General features: G+C 45.0%; 1 protein-coding gene across 2 annotated transcripts in view; it reads right to left on the reverse strand.

Moving 5' to 3' along the window:
- Nucleotides 1-16,111: 16,111 nt before the first annotated feature.
- Nucleotides 16,112-18,164, reverse strand: part of PAPSS2 (3'-phosphoadenosine 5'-phosphosulfate synthase 2) — a 103,141-nt gene continuing 101,088 nt past the window's right edge. For both annotated transcript variants that reach the window (XM_040437387.1, XM_040437386.1), the window contains one exon: nucleotides 16,112-16,688. In XM_040437387.1, the coding sequence (XP_040293321.1) occupies nucleotides 16,547-16,688 (142 nt within the window). In that variant the 3' untranslated portion in view covers nucleotides 16,112-16,546. The remainder of the gene's footprint in view (nucleotides 16,689-18,164) is intronic.

Raw genomic sequence — 18,164 nt, forward strand, 5'->3', positions numbered from 1 at the left:
TCTGCACGCATGACCGAACAGCCACTCCGTTTATTTCAGGGGGTCTCGTGAACAATAGGGGGTCCCAGCGGTAGAACCCAATCTACCGCTGTCTTCATGGAGTGCATGTATTGTTTGTACGACCAGTTCATTGCGTGAGTGATCTATCTTAGCTAGTGTGAAGGATTTTCTTTTTTTTGTTTGTTTTCTAATCTTCCACCCTGAATGTATCACTGATGCTTGTACATTAAAACATGTTAAGTGGATTGTGACTCCTGTGTTCTTGTTAACGCCGCAAAAGTTCTTAATTGAAGACATTTTTTTCCCCATAGCAGTATGAACATCGGCCGTCTGCGGCACCCTACAACCCATCAACAGGCTACATGCAGTTCTTTTTTTGGATGAGATTTTGAAGCAGATCTGCCTTTAAGATTTTCAGCGAAAGCCAGAAGTGGATCCACCATGAAAGTACAAATCCTTCCTTTATATTTCCAATTCCTTTCGAAGCCACTTCTGACTTTGACAAAAAGAAATATCCTGCAGGCAGATCTGCCTCAAGACCTCTTCGAAAAATCGATGTGGCCATACCTTTATGACAGCTGTAGCCTCCACCCCATGAACAAACTGAAGACCACTTCTAGCTTCCAAGGGTAACCACTTCAGATTGTATTTACCATAAGCCTGGTTACTGATCGTGGTCATTCTACAGAAAGTGCAGATGATGCAGTACGTCCTAAGATAAACAGCTTCACTTTATCTCTAGGCAAAGGCACCCAAATACCTTTTGTGTGTATTGTCCATTAATGACGCAGTGGGTTGCCTAGTAGGATTCATCCATTCCAGCACTGTGACATAAATGTACATATTATGGCTTACAAGCACATCCTGGATTTGCAGGGGAACACCAGTAACTACCAGTTTTAGGGATGACTTTTGTATGTAAGGGAATTCGGTTGATAAGAACCACAGAGATCAAATAACCGCGGGTTCTAAAGAGACCAAAGCAAATGCCGTCTGTATGGGCTCATGCCCACGACCGTATGTATTTTGCAGTCTGCAAAACACGGATCAGCGAGAAAAAAAAGTATGACATCCGTGTGCATTCCGTATTTTGCGGAACGGAACAGCTGGCCCCTAATAGACCAGTCCTATCCTTGTCCGTAATGTGGACAATAATAAGCCATGTTCTATTCTTTTGCGGAATGGACATATGGAAACACAATGCACATGGAGAAGCTTCAGGTTTTTATTTTTGCGGACCCATTGAAATGAATGGTCCCGCATATGGTCCACAAAAAAAAAAACGGAATGGACACGGAAAGAAAATACGTTCGTGTGCATGAGCCCTGTATCTGTATATACCCAGGCTGTATGTCACACTGAGATAGTAATAGCATGGAAGAAACTCTTTTAAAGAGGACCTGTCACCACTATTGACATGTGTGGGTTTTTTTTGGTTTTTTTTTTGTGTGAAGAATTGTATTCCAGGTGTAATGACAATTCTGGAGCATTTATTCTTATGTCTGTCGTTCAATTCCTTTATTATACCTACTGGAAGTTTATGAATAAAAGTACAACTAGGTTTTACCTGTTGGGGGTCTCTCCTTGCACCGCCTGCCATTTTCCAATCAACGCTGCCAGTGGGACAAACCCCCAACTGGTAACACCCAGTTGTACCTTTATTCACAAACTTTTAATAGCAATAACTGAGGAACTGAACAATCTAGGGTTAATATGAAAAGATGCTCTAGACTTGTTTATTCATGGAGAATAAAATCATTTGCTAAAACGGACACATCAGCAGTGATGACAGATGATCTTTAAGGCGTGGTTTTCCATGCATGATGATTAGGTTAGATATTGGGTAAATACACTCATTTTCTGACTTATCATATTCATCTGATGCATAAATTGAGGATCCTTGACAAAAACAACCACTAGATGGCAGTCTTCATTTTCAGACTTTAACATCTTCAGTCACATAATCCATCAGTACAATGACCCCGAGCCTTCCATGAAAGCCTTATGAGCTGGATTTAATAAAAAAAAAATATATATATATGTATTCAAATTTCCTGTGCTGATCAGCTGGGACCTTTAGACCAAATGTTAGTTCCATTACAGGTCAGCGTAACCCAAGCTGATGGAGCCCAAAGAATGCTGCAAATAAATTCAGCCGAAGGTACTTCTGCCAAAATTCTAAATACCAAAGTTAATTAACCATAGCCCACATTCAAATAGTTGAAATTTGACCACAGGACCTGTCCCCACCCTGCAGTCAAATGAAGTGAACTTCGATCACCATAACATTCTGTGGTGGTCTAAGTCCAGTTCATATGAACCACGGGGGTTCGAAACTTCCTTAAATTGTCACTTACTTTTGTTGGTGCACAGAAATGTCCCGGTGGGCCAATGGCCAGGGGGCTACCTGAGCCCCTCCTCATCGCTGCAGGCTGGATACATAATTATTTAATACTTTCAGCATTAAAGGGGTTATTTAACACCTAAAATGCCCGGGCACCTCATATGGGTTATACTTACCCCGTTCCCAGGCACCCATGTCCCTCCGGATCCCTGCCGTGCCACCGCAGCATCACGGGTGCCGCTAGGGATGCTTGTTCCTGTTGTGGCCTGCTATTGCTTAACCCCCCCCATCGCTGGATGCTTCGATCTGCACGACGGGGAAATGCAGCGGCGGCCTTGCGGGCATCAGGAGCGATGCGTGTGCCAGGGAGCAGGGTAAGTATAACCTGTATGTGGTGCCAGGGCATTAAAAGTATTGGATAACCCCTTTAATTAATGCTTTGTGCATCAGGTACTTATGCAATTGGCTGGCAGCTGCAGGTGCCCTACTGAATTCACCTGTATCGCCATCCTCAGCATGGTGATACAGTGCAATACTGCAGGGGGGGGTGCATGGATTTTGTGCTGTACTTGCCCACAATATGGGGCCTCTTTTTTCGTTTTTTTTTCCTGGGACACTTTATGCTCCTGGTCCGTTCCTGGCCAATAATACAGAAAGACACAGCCCTCTATGGCATAGAACCCATGCAATCATTTAATAGCAGCTCTGCCCTCACCTCCTAGATATCATGGCAGCTCTTGGATGAGGCATGTACCTAACTTCCCGGAGAACAGAAGGTACAGGAGTGAGGGCAGCCATGAATGGGAGACTTTGGCTTGCACTTTTCTTAGGTGAAACAGTTTTACCTAAATTCCTTCCGAAGTCATTTTTGACATGCGCACAGCATATGCCCTAAACGTGTTCTCTGATTATGCTATAAATGCCTTGGATCGGAGTTTCTCTTGAATTTTAACTTTTATTGCAGCCCTTGAAAGGGGCCTTTGCACAAAAGGTTGTGCACCCCCTGCTCTGTAAAGCAGGTCAACGTCAGACCAGTGGTTACCATACCATAAATGTAAAATACATATAAACTCTGATAACATGGCCCCCTTGGGACCACAAACCTATTTCTCAGGCCCATAGCATCGATCCACAGCGTCCCAGGTTCCAACATGTCAGTGCTGATGCTCACAAGCAGTCAGGCACATGAGGATGAGCATGTGCATCGGTAAGCTTATTGGTGCCCAAATGTTTAGACCTCATGGGTGTATTTCATATATATGTGTCCAATAAAAAAAAAAAATCTTCGGATTGCATATGGACCCATTCCTTTTTATGGGTCTGCAAAAAAAAAAAAAAACAGAAGGCACATAGATGCAGACCACAGACCCACTGAAGTCAACGGGTCCCCAAAAAAACGGACACAACAAAGACATCATCCATGTTTTGCAGACCACAAAATTGATAGTCGTGTGAATGAGGCCTTAGTATGTGCCCAACTGTCGACACCTGTGCGCTGTACATCTTACTAGACTATGCCGTTCATTGTAATTGGAGAAGAAAATATTTTTGTCTGCTGAGTTATTAGATACCGTATATACTCGAGTATAAGACGAGTTTTTTGGCACATATTTTTGTTCTCAAAAAGCCCCCTCGTCTTATACTCGAGTCTAGGTCTGTATCCGCGCGGCACCTCTGTTAAAGGGACACTGACAGGCCCAATAAGCATCCAGCCGTTCTGAAGCCCCGCCCAGCTCATCAATATTCACTTCGCTGGGCGGCGGCTACAACTCTCCCCGACTCAAGTGCCCGGCGCATAAAGCAGAGGCTGCAGCGGCCTCTAAGACGCAGACTGTCTGTACGCAGGCGCGATGTGACCCCGGCCGGGCGCATGCGCTGAAGATTAGACGGAGGACGTGCCCAGAGGATTGAATTGGCCATGCGCAGGATCTTGAGTCGGGGAGAGTTGTAGCCGCCGCCCAGCAAAGTGAATATTGATGAGCTGGGCGGGGCTTCAGAACGGCAGTTGGGAGCGGCTGGCTGGGCGCATTTTGAGATGAAATGCCGCCCCTTGGGCAGATTGGAGACGAGACAAGCAGGTTATAAAACTTTAGTTTTCGGTATTTATAAGGTGGACAGGGGGGATACTTAGATGATTTTAATACACTTGATAAGACCTGTACTGTCATATATATACCTAAATATGCTTATTGGGCCTGTCAGAGTCAGACTCCCATCAATCTGAGTCACCCTCTTGCAGATGTGTGTATATAATGTAGAGTGTGTGCATTATATACACATAATGAAATTTACCAGTAGCTGCTGCATTTCCCACCCTAGTCTTATACTCGAGTCAATAATTTTTCCCATTTTTTGGGGGTAAAATTAGGGGCCTCGGCTTATATTCGGGTCGGCTTATACTCGAGTATATACAGTAATTAATATTATCTAATAAATAATAATAATAAATAGACCAATGGTTTATTACTTGTGAGATGGGTCCATCGAGTATGATTTACCTGTGTGAAATGGATCTGGCAAGCTGTTATGGCACAGAAACAGAGGAATCCTGCTATTCACCGCCAGACCCCATTGACTATAATGGGATCCGTCCGGTTTCCAGCATAAGTACTGTACCATCTTGCATGCAAAGGATCTTATCCGGCTAAAAGCCGGCATTTTGCAGGAAAGCGGCCAGATCCCATTATGGTCAACTGGATCCAGCGGTGAATGGCAGTATCCAGCTGGGCCGGATCTGTTGAATTCCGTCTGGTTTCACACAAGTGAGTGTCACGCTTCAGACTTGCAGCGCAGCTCCCATCCTGAACTTCCAGCACGGCTGGGGTCGCACAGCATTATGTCAGTGTTATACAATACATTTCAGACCTCTAAGGGATCATGCCCACCAACGTAAGGGCTCGGTGCCCGTGTTGACCGCGGGGCAGCTGCATGCGGATAGCGGGCCCATTCACTTGAATGGAGTCCGCGATCCGCATCCGATGGTCCGCACCGCAAAAAAGTAGTGCGTGCACTACTTTTTTGCAGTGCGGAGGCACGGCCAGAAACACCACGGAAGCATTACGTAGTGCTTCCGTGGAGTTCTGATCCGTGCTTCTGCACCACATCTCCGGATTTGCGGACCCATTTAAGTGAATGGGTCCGCATCTGTGATGGGGAATGCACATGGCTGGTGACCCATTTATTGTGGAACTGCCGTATGCGATCCGCAGCACAGGCACGGAGCCCTTACGTTCGTGGGCATGAGCCCTAAGGGTTGCATAGTATCATACATCAATATAATGCTATGCAACCCCAGCAGTGCTGGGAGGTCAGGACGGGTGCTGCACTGCGAGTCCAGAGAGTGACACTCGCTCGTGTGAAACCAGCCTTACTGTGCGATTAGAAGTCATATATGTCCTTGACCACCAAGGCATTGGAGCATAGGTGTGATTGCCAAATCTAGTCCCACTTCAGAAGCCATAAAGTGAGATACTGTGAATGGTAATGCGATAAGATCGGAGTATGATAAGAATATTTCAATAAACATGATTTTACAACTCCGCTTGCAGATTCAGGCTAGCAATATATAACAGGAAGTTTAGTAAAACTGGCTTGTGAATAGTTCACGCCCCGTGTACTCCTATAACCTCACATGTCCACTGCATGCAGCAGTCCAGGTCGTGGTTGGTTTGACCATTGCCTTAATTACTATATGGCCATACAGCCGCTTGTAAAGGTGTTTGTTGTCTTTTGTTTTATTCCTGCCAGCCTTGTCATGACGTAGAAAAATTGTGCTTTATTGTGTTTTTTCTTCACAGTACACCCTTTGCTTGTTGGTGTCTTACAAGGTGTGGCTACTGTCCCAAAAAGTTTCATTGCATGTGGTCAGTCATCTACTTTATTTTTACATCATCTGGACCTCAAGCATTGGCTTTGGTGGCATGAGAGCGGGCTTGTAACATGATTGTCCATTTTTCGATGTGAAGGCCTGGCTCACAGAGTTAGGGCTGATGCACACGTGTTTTTTGTCCGTATCTGATCTGCATTGTTTGTGGGTCGGATGCGGATCCATCCACTTCAAAAGACCGTGTGCTCTCCACATTCGTATGTCTGTTCCGCGCCCCCCAAATATTTTTTACAGACAAGGATAGGACAGTTCTATAGAGGGCAGGAATCCAAAATGCAGAAGGCACATGGCCGGAATCCATGTTTTGCGCATCCACAATTTGCACAGATCATCCCAAAGCTGATCCATGGGGTTGAGGTCAGGACCCTGTGCCATCACTCACGCTCCTCCACTCCACCAAACTCATGAAGCCATGGGGGAATTTACTAATGCTTAAATGCTGGTTTTGTGCCATGCTTTGCACAAAAATGTGCAAGACATTTCTAACAACTGGGTCAGGAAGGGGCAGGACCAACGTGGCCCGACAAATTTTAGATTACTCACCCCAGTAAACAGGCATACATTGCACCAGAATACTAGTTCAACGCGGTCAACCTCTTTGAAGTCGTTAAGCTCTTCTTCAGTACGGCCCACACTACTCGCTATGTTTGTCTAGTCCAAGGATCAGCAACCTTTGGCACTCCAGCTGTTGTGAAACTACAATTCCCAGCATGCTCCATTCATTTTTATTTGAGTTCTTAGAAGAGCAGAGCAAGTATGCATGCTGGGAGTTGTAGTTTCACAACAGCTAGAGTTGCCTACTCCTGGTCTACGGAGATGGTCTGGCTGGGTGCCTGCTTTCTGCACCTATTTGCAATGGGTGTGGCTGATCTCAATCACTAGGTGTGGTGTTCTCACAGTGTACATTTGCAGAACCTGTCTTTATCTCTCTCTCTCTCCGTACAGCTTATCTCGTAATCGTTTTTTAGCTGCATGTCCTGGTGTGGTCACCAGAAGATAATATCTAAAATATGCTGCCAGATTCCTGCCACTTAAAGCAGCGAGGTACATCGTTATAGTATGTGCCATTAGTGGAATGAGCTGGATGGTAAAGGGCCTTCCAGGACCTTAAGGCCTCCTGCACACGACCGTTTTTTCCCCCCATTTACTGGCCGTTTTTTTGCGTTCCGTATACGGAACCATTCATTTCAATGGTTCCGCCAAAAAAATGGAATGTACTCCGTATGCATTCCGTTTCCGTATTTCCGTTCCGTTTAAAGATAGAACATGTCCTATTATTGCCCGCAAATCACGTTCCGTGGCTCCATTCAAGTCAATGGGTCCGCAAAAAAACTGAACACATACGGAAATGCATCCGTATGTCTTCCGTTTCCATTCTTTGCGGAACCATCTATTGAAAATGTTATGCCCAGCCCAATTTTATCTATGTAATTACTGTATACTGTATATGCCATACGGAAAAACGGGACAGAAACGGAAACAAAAAACGGACCGCAAAACACTGAAAAAGCCATACGGTCGTGTGCAGGAGGCCTAATGCTGCGAGCGGCACAGAGTAGTAATCCTCTGATTTCCACCTGGCTTTATGGAATGGTTTTTAAGAACTCTCAGGTTATATTCTGCAGAGCGCATTCAGTGCTGCAGTCAGGAGTCCGATGATACTTATGCCATGCAGGTTCCCCTTGTCAATCAGTAGCTGGGGGGAGGTGACGGCCGGGGTAGGCGCTTGTCTCATGAATATCATTAGACCCCTTGCAGGCCGTGTGTTGCTGGGTATAACATGTAAGTGCTTAAAAACCACTACACACGTCCACATGAAATCAGCATCTGTTACTTTTAGTTTTGAGGGAAGCGAGCTTCAGATGCTTCAACCTAAGTCACTTTCTTCAAAACTTCAGAATAATACTGTACAGAGATCCGTCTACGTACAGTATTAGAATGTATGGGCTCCGAAGTTAGTTGAATAATTTCGGGAGTTGGTTTTTAAAGTGGAAAACCACTTTAAAACTTGAAACCGGAAACCGAATTCGGCTTTGGGATTGTGGTAATTTACGAGTCATGTTGTGACCCTGGTAAAGTCACCCCTAAACAAGGCAATTAGGATTTGCTCTGTTGCTCCAAATTCAAATTTCCGGTATATGAGCATGCACAGAAGAAATCACACTGACTCAGGTATGTGGTCAAAGTAACTTCTCAACTTTATTGCGGAACAGCTGACATTATATAGGGTAGTAAATATAGAACAGGAAAAAGTGGGGGGAATACAGGGTGGCGTATATCTTTGCTATGGGCCAAAAGCACTGCATAGATACATATATCTATTTTCTGCCACATCCGTGGGCAGAGAGGAAGTCCCCCCCCCCCCCCCTCCTCCCTTGCCAGATGGGTGAAGCCGTTAGTCTTTGTTTGCTTGAAGCTGCTTGCTTGAGGTAAACAGAAGCTGTAGCTGGATATGGGAGCCATTTTGTCTGTGGAAGCCATTTTCTTCTGTTCTTTTGAGCAGAAGCTGAGTAAGGGAAACTGAATGATATTCACTTCTCTATCAGACCCCATCACTGCTACACAGATATCTTTGATTGCGTGACCAGTTAGATCACTTTAAAATTCTGATTTTCATTTTCACAGAAAGCATTTTAAAATAAAATCTGTGATCCAACTGGTTGTTGGAAAAAACACTGGGGGAGATTTATCAAAACTGGTGTAAAAGAAAACTGTCTCAGTTGCCAATAGCAACCAATCAGATTCCAACTTTCAATTTTCAGATCGCTTATGGAAAATTAAAGGTGGGATCTGGTTGCTATGGGCAACTAAGCCAGTTTTCCTTTACACCAGTTTTAATAAATGTCCCCCACTGATTATTATTTTTACCTATGGTCTTGTGATGTGAACTGCTTCTGGGATATGCTGTGCCCTGTCACTCTGGAAAGTATTTTTCAAGACTAGGAGTATATATTGACGTCCTGTGCAGAGGATCTTCCCAGTGGATCTTTAGGGTATGGCTACACAGCGCCCAAGATCGCAGGGGCATCGCAGTGTAGAGGTCATACCATAGAAATCAACGAGGTCACAGCGGGAGTCGCACACGTGGTGCGATTGCAACCCCTAAATCGCAAAAAATCCAGCAGAGTTGGATTTTTTGCCATTCAGGTGTCGCAGTCGTGCCACACGTGCGACTTGTGCCGCGACACCATTAATTTCTATGGCATCTCCGCTCCACTGCAATCCTGGCTGCGACAGCTGTAGCCATACCCTTAAAGAGGTGGTCTGGTTACAGCAAAAAAACTGGGCAATACTTGGAAATGAATATATGTAGGGATAGGACGCTAAAACAAAATAACAAAATCTTTATTATATTGTCTCAATAAAATATAGGGGTGTCTACCCAAACTGCACGAAGCAGCAACTTGAACCGTCACTGATTTATGGGACCACCCTCATAGTAACCACATAGATAAAGGTGGGACCATATAGGGATGAATGAAGGGTGGATCCCACAAACTAAAACCCACCAACACTCAGGGGGGCAAAGCACCACAGGGTCCTAGGTGTGTGACCTGGGTGAGGTACTGTATAGCTGGATATCTGGTACCAGGTGTCACTCCTAACAGTGAATGTCAGCGCGCAGACATCCACTGGACTAACATAGTACAGGGGCAGGACTGTGGCAGGGTCTGATGTGACTGGAGCACCGACTGTCCTAAATGGTAAGTGCTCAACGTGTTTCCATGCACTAGACATGCATTTCATCAGGAGCAACATGCACCCAAAATAATAAAGCCCAAAGCCTGTGACATAGATGTTTGACTGAGGCTATGAACAGAAGGCAGAGGTAGGGTGACCTGCCTATAACCGAGTTCCTCTAGTGTGAGGTACGGTATCGTCACTGGAACCTACAATCCTGCCTAAGCCGACCACCTCTAGGTTGAGGGGCAGCGTGCTGGTGTGCAAACAAATCGGCGCTGTAATGGCCGCCGCTACTTGGAAATGGCCTAAAATACAAAATTAAGCTTTAATTACCTAGTAGATCCAGCACTGCCACTCTGGTTAATGATTCTGGGTAATTATAATGATTTATAATGCTGTGTGTTCCACGTACGTGTTCTCCGCGGACAGCACACGTACCCATTCCTTTTAATGTGTGTATTCACGCATCATTTCTTTACCTCGGTCTCTGTTTTTAGCAGGGAAGCATGCTCTATTTTGTTTGTGCTCACAGATCCATCACGCCCATTATAGTCTATGGATCTGTGAAAACCACAGATGCAACACAGATACTATCCGTGTTTCACGGATCATTAGGAAAAGGATGCTTCGAAAATTATTTTTCTTCTGTGCAGTGTCACGGATAGCAAAAACACAGACACACTGACCCAACACGGATCCATCACGGACATCTTCACGGAGGCATCGCTGACCACCTTTTCATGGATTTAAGCACGGACACGTAAATGAGGCTTTATACTGACAGCATTACGCCGTGCCCTCCTGTGAAACGAGCAGTGTCCATAACAGGAAATCATGTTCACACGCGGAGTGTGATTTCTACACGGGACACTTTTTTTGGCAGACAACCCTTTCAAAAGGATTTCTGGGTAGATCCTCTGTACAGGACATCAAGGAAGAAAAACCATCCACGTGGTCCCCGAGCAACAACTCTGGATCTACCATATAGATAATGCTGAATATATTATTTTAATTACACTGCTCAAAAAAATAAAGGGAACACTTAAACAACACAATGTAACTCCAAGTCAATCACACTTCTGTGAAATCAAACTGTCCACTTAGGAAGCAACACTGAGTGACAATCAATTTCACATGCTGTTGTGCAAATGGGATAGACAACAGATGGAAATTATAGGCAATTAGCAAGACACCCCCAATAAAGGAGTGGTTCTGCAGGTGGTGACCACAGACCACTTCTCAGTTCCTATGCTTCCTGGCTGATGTTTTGGTCACTTTTGAATGCTGGCGGTGCTTTCACTCTAGTGGTAGCATGAGACGGAGTCTACAACCCACACAAGTGGCACAAGTGGCTCAGGTAGTGCAGCTTATCCAGGATGGCACATCAATGCGAGCTGTGGCAAGAAGGTTTGCTGTGTCTGTCAGCGTAGTGTCCAGAGCATGGAGGCGCTACCAGGAGACAGGCCAGTACATCAGGAGACGTGGGGGAGGCCGTAGGAGGGCAACAGCCCAGCAGCAGGACCGCTACCTCCGCCTTTGTGCAAGGAGGAGCACTGCCAGAGCCCTGCAAAATGACCTCCAGCAGGCCACAAATGTGCATGTGTCTGCTCAAACGGTCAGAAACAGACTCCATGAGGGTGATATGAGGGCCCGACGTCCACAGGTGGGGGTTGTGCTTACAGCCCAACACTGTGCAGGACGTTTGGCATTTGCCAGAGAACACCAAGATTGCCAAATTCGCCACTGGCGCCCTGTGCTCTTCACAGATGAAAGCAGGTTCACACTGAGCACATGTGACAGACGTGACAGAGTCTTGAGACGCCGTGGAGAACGTTCTGCTGCCTGCAACATCCTCCAGCATGACCGTTTGGCATTGGGTCAGTAATGGTGTGGGGTGGCATTTCTTTGGAGGGCCGCACAGCCCTCCATGTGCTCCCCAGAGGTAGCCTGACTGCCATTAGGTACCGAGATGAGATCCTCAGACCCCTTGTGAGACCATATGCTGGTGCGCTTGGCCCTGGGTCCCTTCTAATGCAAGACAATGCTAGACCTCATGTGGCTGGAGTGTGTCAGCAGTCCCTGCAAGACGAAGGCATTGATGCTATGGACTGTCCCGCCCGTTCCCCAGACCTGAATCCAATTGAGCACATCTGGGACATCATGTCTCGCTCTATCCACCTGTCCAGGAGTTGGCAGATGCTTTAATCCAGGTCTGGGAGGAGATCCCTCAGGAGACCGTCCGCCACCTCATCAGGAGCATGCACAGGCGTTGTAGGGAGGTCATACAGGCACGTGGAGGCCACACACACTACTGAGCCTCATTTTGACTTGTTTTAAGGACATTACATCAAAGTTGGATCAGCCTGTAATGTGTTTTTCCACTTTAATTTTAAGTGTGACTCCAAATCCAGACCTCCATGGGTTGAAAAATTTGATTTCCATTTTTTTATTTTAGTGTGATTTTGTTGTCAGCACATTCAACTATGTAAAGAACAAAGTATTTCAGAAGAATATTTAATTAATTCAGATCTAGGATGTGTTATTTTTGTGTTCCCTTTATTTTTTTGAGCAGTGTATATTATTAAATTATATTATTTTTACTATCTATTTATCCCCAGGACTGTGACTGTGACTGTGACGAGGGGACATCCTCTGCATCTGGAGGAAAGAAGGTTTGTACACAAACATAGAAGAGGATTCTTTACGGTAAGAGCAGTGAGACTATGGAGCTCTCTGCCTGAGGAGGTGGTGATGGTGAGTACAATAAAGGAATTCAACAGGGGCCTGGATGTATTTCTGGAGTGTAATAATATTACAGGCTATAGCTACTAGAGAGGGGTCGTTGATCCAGGGAGTTATTCTGATTGCCTGATTGGCGTCGGGAAGGAATTTTTTATTCCCCTAAAGTGGGGAAAATTGGCTTCTACCTCACAGTTTTTTTTTTGCCTTCCTCTGGATCAACTTGCAGGATGACAGGCCGAACTGGATGGACAAATGTCTTTTTTCAGCCTTATATACTATGTTACCATATTAGTTTAGCCCATTTTTAAGGATTGTTTCCCAGAGGTTTTTCTTTTCTGAAATGCCCCATTTGCACAATGCAAACACGTGATGGCTCACAAGACAAATAAAATCACAACACAAGTGAAGGTAAATATATAAAATGTATTTGCTATGCAACGTAAGCAGTATTCATATGACATTGAGAGATACGTCGGTAAGTACAGTAATTTGTCTTTAAGGCACATATGTCATCTTCTAATAAATATAGGCTCTATATATAAATAGCCCAAATCACAACATAATTAAATATCATATATATAGGACAAGCAGACAGACTTGTGACAACCAATCCTTCATAACTGCTGCAAATCAGCGCCAGACTGACCTCTATGGGATCTGGTGACCAGATCACGTCATGGATCGTCAACCTCCGGCATTCCAGCTGCTCTGAAACTACAACTCCCAGAATGCTCCGTTCACTTCTGTGGGAGTTACACAAACAGCCAAGCAAACGTTCATGCTGGGGGTTGTAGTTTAACAGTGGCTGGAGTGCCGAAGATCGCTGACCCCTGTTCTAGACTCCAGCCCAGAGATCTTGAGCACTTCATTTACTGTAAAACATAAATCACACCAAAAACATTTGGGGGGAATTTATCATTTGTGGTGGTTTTGGTGTCGGTTTTAAGTCTCTCTTTGCTTCCTGAGGTTGTGTAAAATTTATTAAATGTCACACTGTAATAATATATTTGGCGCAAGTGCAATGTGGTGTGCGACCAAGTCTGTAAAAGTAAACCAGGGGATTGCCTTGTGTGGAGATGAAACTTTTTTAAAAAGTTTCATATCATAAATGAAACCTAAAGGTGTTTCAATCTGAAATCCTGATCTACTTTTCACTCCACGTCTAAAAGTGGCGAGAACCAGTAAATGTCGCAAAAATATGCACCGCGTGCGACATTTTTGCACTGCAAAATTGGAAAAGCAGACTTGATAAATGTCCCCCTTGGTCCTTGAATACAATTCATACATATGAACATATCGACTTAAAAAAGGCAGAAACAGTCATTTGGAAGAATTTATAAAAATACTGATTTTCTTTGTAGTACTAAATAATCTGGTCAGCAGATTTGACACCAGGACATATTTCACAATTATGTACATATAGTAAACATGATAGGACAATCATGGAATTCGGTTTACATTTCCATCTTCCTGTCGTCTTAAAGCAAACCTGTTGGGTGATTTCTGCTGAGCAGGAGGTGGTAGAGGATGAGAAGCTGAGCTCTGGTAGCAGTTTTTGCGGCTTGGGTGCGGACCCATTCACTTCAATGGGGCCGCAAAAGCTGCAGACAGCACTCTGTGTGCTTTCCGCATCCGTTGCTCCGTTCCGTGGCCCCGCAAAAAAAAAAAATATAGAACATGTCCTATTCTTGTCTGTTTTGCAGACAAGAATAGGCATTTCTATAATGGGCCGTCCGTTCCTCAAATTGCGGAAACGCACACGGGCGGCATCCGTGTTTTGTGGATCCGCAATTTGCGTTCATCTTAATGGGGCGGCTTTCATTCCAATGTTGTCTGCTGGAGCATCATCTTTCAGTAAAAACAGCATTTATAAGTAATGCCCTGACATTGCCATTACTAATTTGCCTTCGGTTTCTCCCTGTTAGGCCTCTTTCACACGGGCGTTGCGGGAACACCCGTGATTTTTTCGTGCGAGTGCAAAACATTGTAATGCGTTTTGCACGCGCGTGTGAAAAATCGGCATGTTTGGTACCCAAACCCGAACTTCTTCACAGAAGTTCGGGCTTGGGATCGGTGTGCTGTAGATTGTATTATTTTCCCTTATAACCATGTTATAAGGGAAAATAATAGCATTCTGAATACAGAATGCATAGTACAATAGGGCTGGAGGGGTTAAAAAAAATAAAAAAATAATTGAACTCACCTTAATCCACTTGATCGCGCAGCCCGGCTTCTCTTCTGTCTTCTTTTTTGCTGTGTGCAGGAAAAGGACCTGTGGTGACGTCACTCCGGTCATCACATGGTCCGTCACATGATCTTTTACCATGGTGATGGATTATGTGATGACCGGAGTGACATCACCTCAGGTCCTTTTCCTGCACACAGCAAAGAAGAAGACAGAAGAGAAGCCGGGCTGCGCGATCAAGTGGATTAAGGTGAGTTAAATTTATTTTATTTTTTTAAACCCTCCAGCGCTATTGTACTATGCATTCTGTATTCAGAATGCTATTTTCCCTTATAACCATGTTATAAGGGAAAATAATAAAGATCGGGTCTCCATCCCGATCGTCTCCTAGCAACCGTGCGTGAAAATCGCACCGCATCCGCACTTGCTTGCGGATGCTTGCGATTTTCACGCAGCCCCATTCACTTCTATGGGGCCTGCGTTGCGTGGAAAACGCACAATATAGAGCATGCTGCTATTTTCACGCAACGCACAAGTGATGCGTGAAAATCACCGCTCGTGTGCACAACCCCATAGAAATGAATGGGTCAGGATTCAGTGCGGGTGCAATGGGTTCACATCACGCATTGCACCCGCGCGGAATACTCGCCCGTGTGAAAGGGGCCGTACCTATAAGTTGTGTCTCCAGAGCCACCAAATAACTTACTGTGATTGGAAGTTAAAGGAATTTTCCGACTAACAATACTCATCCCCTATCCAAACAGAGAGAGATGATAGGTATCTGATTGCTGGGGGTCCGACTGCTAAGCTGTGGTTAGGGGGTAAGCATTGTTTGTGGGAAAATCCCTTTAGAGGGCATCTGTCAGCAGATTTGTACCTATGACACTGGCTGACCTGTTACATGTGCGCTTGGCAGCTGAAGACATCTGTTGGTCCCATCTTCATATCTGTGTCCGCATTGCTGAGAAAAATTATGTTTTAATATATGCAAATGAGCTTTTAGGAGCAACCTGGGCGTTGCCGTTACACTTAGAGGTTCTGCTCTCTTCACAACTGCCGCACCCTCTGCATTTTGATTGACAGGACCAGGCAGTGTAAACATGATCACGCCCGGCCCTGACTTCTCCTAAAGTCAAAGTACAGAGGGCGCGGCAGTTGCAGAGAGAGCAGAGCCTCTAGGTGTAATGAGAACACCCACGTTGCTCTTAGAGGCTCATTTGCATATAGTATAATTTCATTTTTCTCAGCAATGTGGACACAGATATGAACATGGGACCAACACAGATGGCTTCAGCTGCCAAGCGACCATGCACCAGGTCAGCCAATGTCATAGGTCCCTTTAATGTCCTACGTTCTAGTAAGAAGAGCAGCTCTTAAGCACAAACTGCAGGTCCAGTAAATGAAATACGGTACAGAGAATATAAATGTCTATCCGCACACGTATGTCTTATTATTACATGAAGGTATGCTAACTTCCAGAGGACACAGAACAGAGGTCTCAACCTACAAGAGATGTAACTGCTGGAATTTGTCAAAGTGCAACATTTTTGTTTAGCTGGCAAGCGATTATTAATTATAAAAAAATAGTCATTATAATTGTATTAAAAGCTTTAAAATAGTTTAGAAATTAACATGGAAATAGATTTAAAATTTGATTATAAAAAAAAAAAAGTAGAAAACACTAGAACATTCCCTGTGACGCAAATCAACTCTTCTTCTCCAGGGAGCAATAATAATCTGTCAGGACTTTCCAGGCTTTAAGGGCCATGAAACCATCTGGGGGGTTTTCTCCTTCACGTGCCAGCTTTCTCATGCGGGTTCCAGAGATGAAGTCAAATTCATTGTGTCTAAAATAAAAAAAAGGGAAAGCATCCCTTCAGTGCGGCTATCGTTACATCACAGAATAGCTAAAGGAATGTTCCGATTCAGCACAACGCCTTTAAAGCCCGACCCCATGATTAGTGCAGGGAGCTGAACTGGACACAGCGTATCCTCAGTGTGGGACCTCCATCTATTATCTTGTACTGGTTGTCCAATCAGGATGCCCCTGTTCTTATGCCCGGTTAAGGCTACTTTCACACTAGCGTTCAGGTGTCCGCTCGTGAGCTCCGTTTGAAGGGGCTCACGAGCGGCCCCGAACGCATCCGTCTGGCCCCAATGCATTCTCAGTGGAGGCGGATCCACTGAGAATGCATCCGCCTGCCAGCGCTCAGCCTCCGCTCCGCTCAGTGAGCGGACACCTGAACGCTGCTTGCAGCGTTCGGGTGTCCGCCTGGCCGTGCGGATCCGTCCAGACTTACAATGTAAGTCAATGGGGGCGGATCCGCTTGAAGATGACACTATATGGCTCAATCTTCAAGCGGATCCGTTCCCCATTGACTTACAATGTAAAGTCTGAACGGATCCGCTCAGACAACTTTCACACTTAGAAAATTTTCTAAGTTTTAATGCAGACGCATCCGTTCTGAACGGATGCGAACGTCTGCATTATCGGAGCGGATCCGTCTGATGAAACATCAGACGGATCCGCTCCGAACGCAAGTGTGAAAGTAGCCTAAAGAGGGTGCCCAGTTCTGTGAACTCGCTCTCTCTAAGTGCTCATGCACACAACCGTATTCTTTTCATGTCCATTCTGTTATTTTTGCGGACCATATGCGGAACCATTGATTTCAATGGGTCCACAAAAAAAAAAGAAAGGAAGTTACTCCGTGTGCATTCCGTTTCCGTATGTCCATTCCGCAAAATAATAGAACATGTCCTATTATTGTCCGCATAACGGACAAGGATAGGACTGTTCCTTTAAGGGCCAGCTGTTCTGTTCCCCAAAATACGGAATGCACACCGACGTCATTCGTATTTTTTGTGGATCTGTTTTTTAGGACCGCAAAATACATACAGTCTTGTGCATGAGCCCTAAGTCAGAGAGGGTGTGTACAGAAATAGCGGCTACTGTAATGAAGGCATGCCCAACCTGCGGCCCTCCAGCTGTTGCAAAACTACAACTCCCAGGATGCCTGTAAAGGCTACAGCTATTAGGGCATGCTGGGAGTTGTAGTTTTGAAACAGATGGAGGGCCGCAGGTTGGGCATGCCTGTTTTAACATATACAAAAATCATATATGTTAAATGGATGTCTCAGACTGGTGCCATAGAGTTCCATTGTAAAAAAAATAAGTATACCTTTTTTTACCACTGTAAAAAAACAACATATACCGTATTTTTCGCTTTATAAGACGCACTCCCCGCCCCCCCCTTCCCCAAAAGTGGGTGGAAAATGGCAGTGAGCCTTATAAAGCGAATACTAGTGAGAGCTTCAATTATGGA

This window comes from Bufo bufo, chromosome 6, assembly GCF_905171765.1.
Source record: "Bufo bufo chromosome 6, aBufBuf1.1, whole genome shotgun sequence".
NCBI lineage: Eukaryota > Metazoa > Chordata > Amphibia > Anura > Bufonidae > Bufo > Bufo bufo.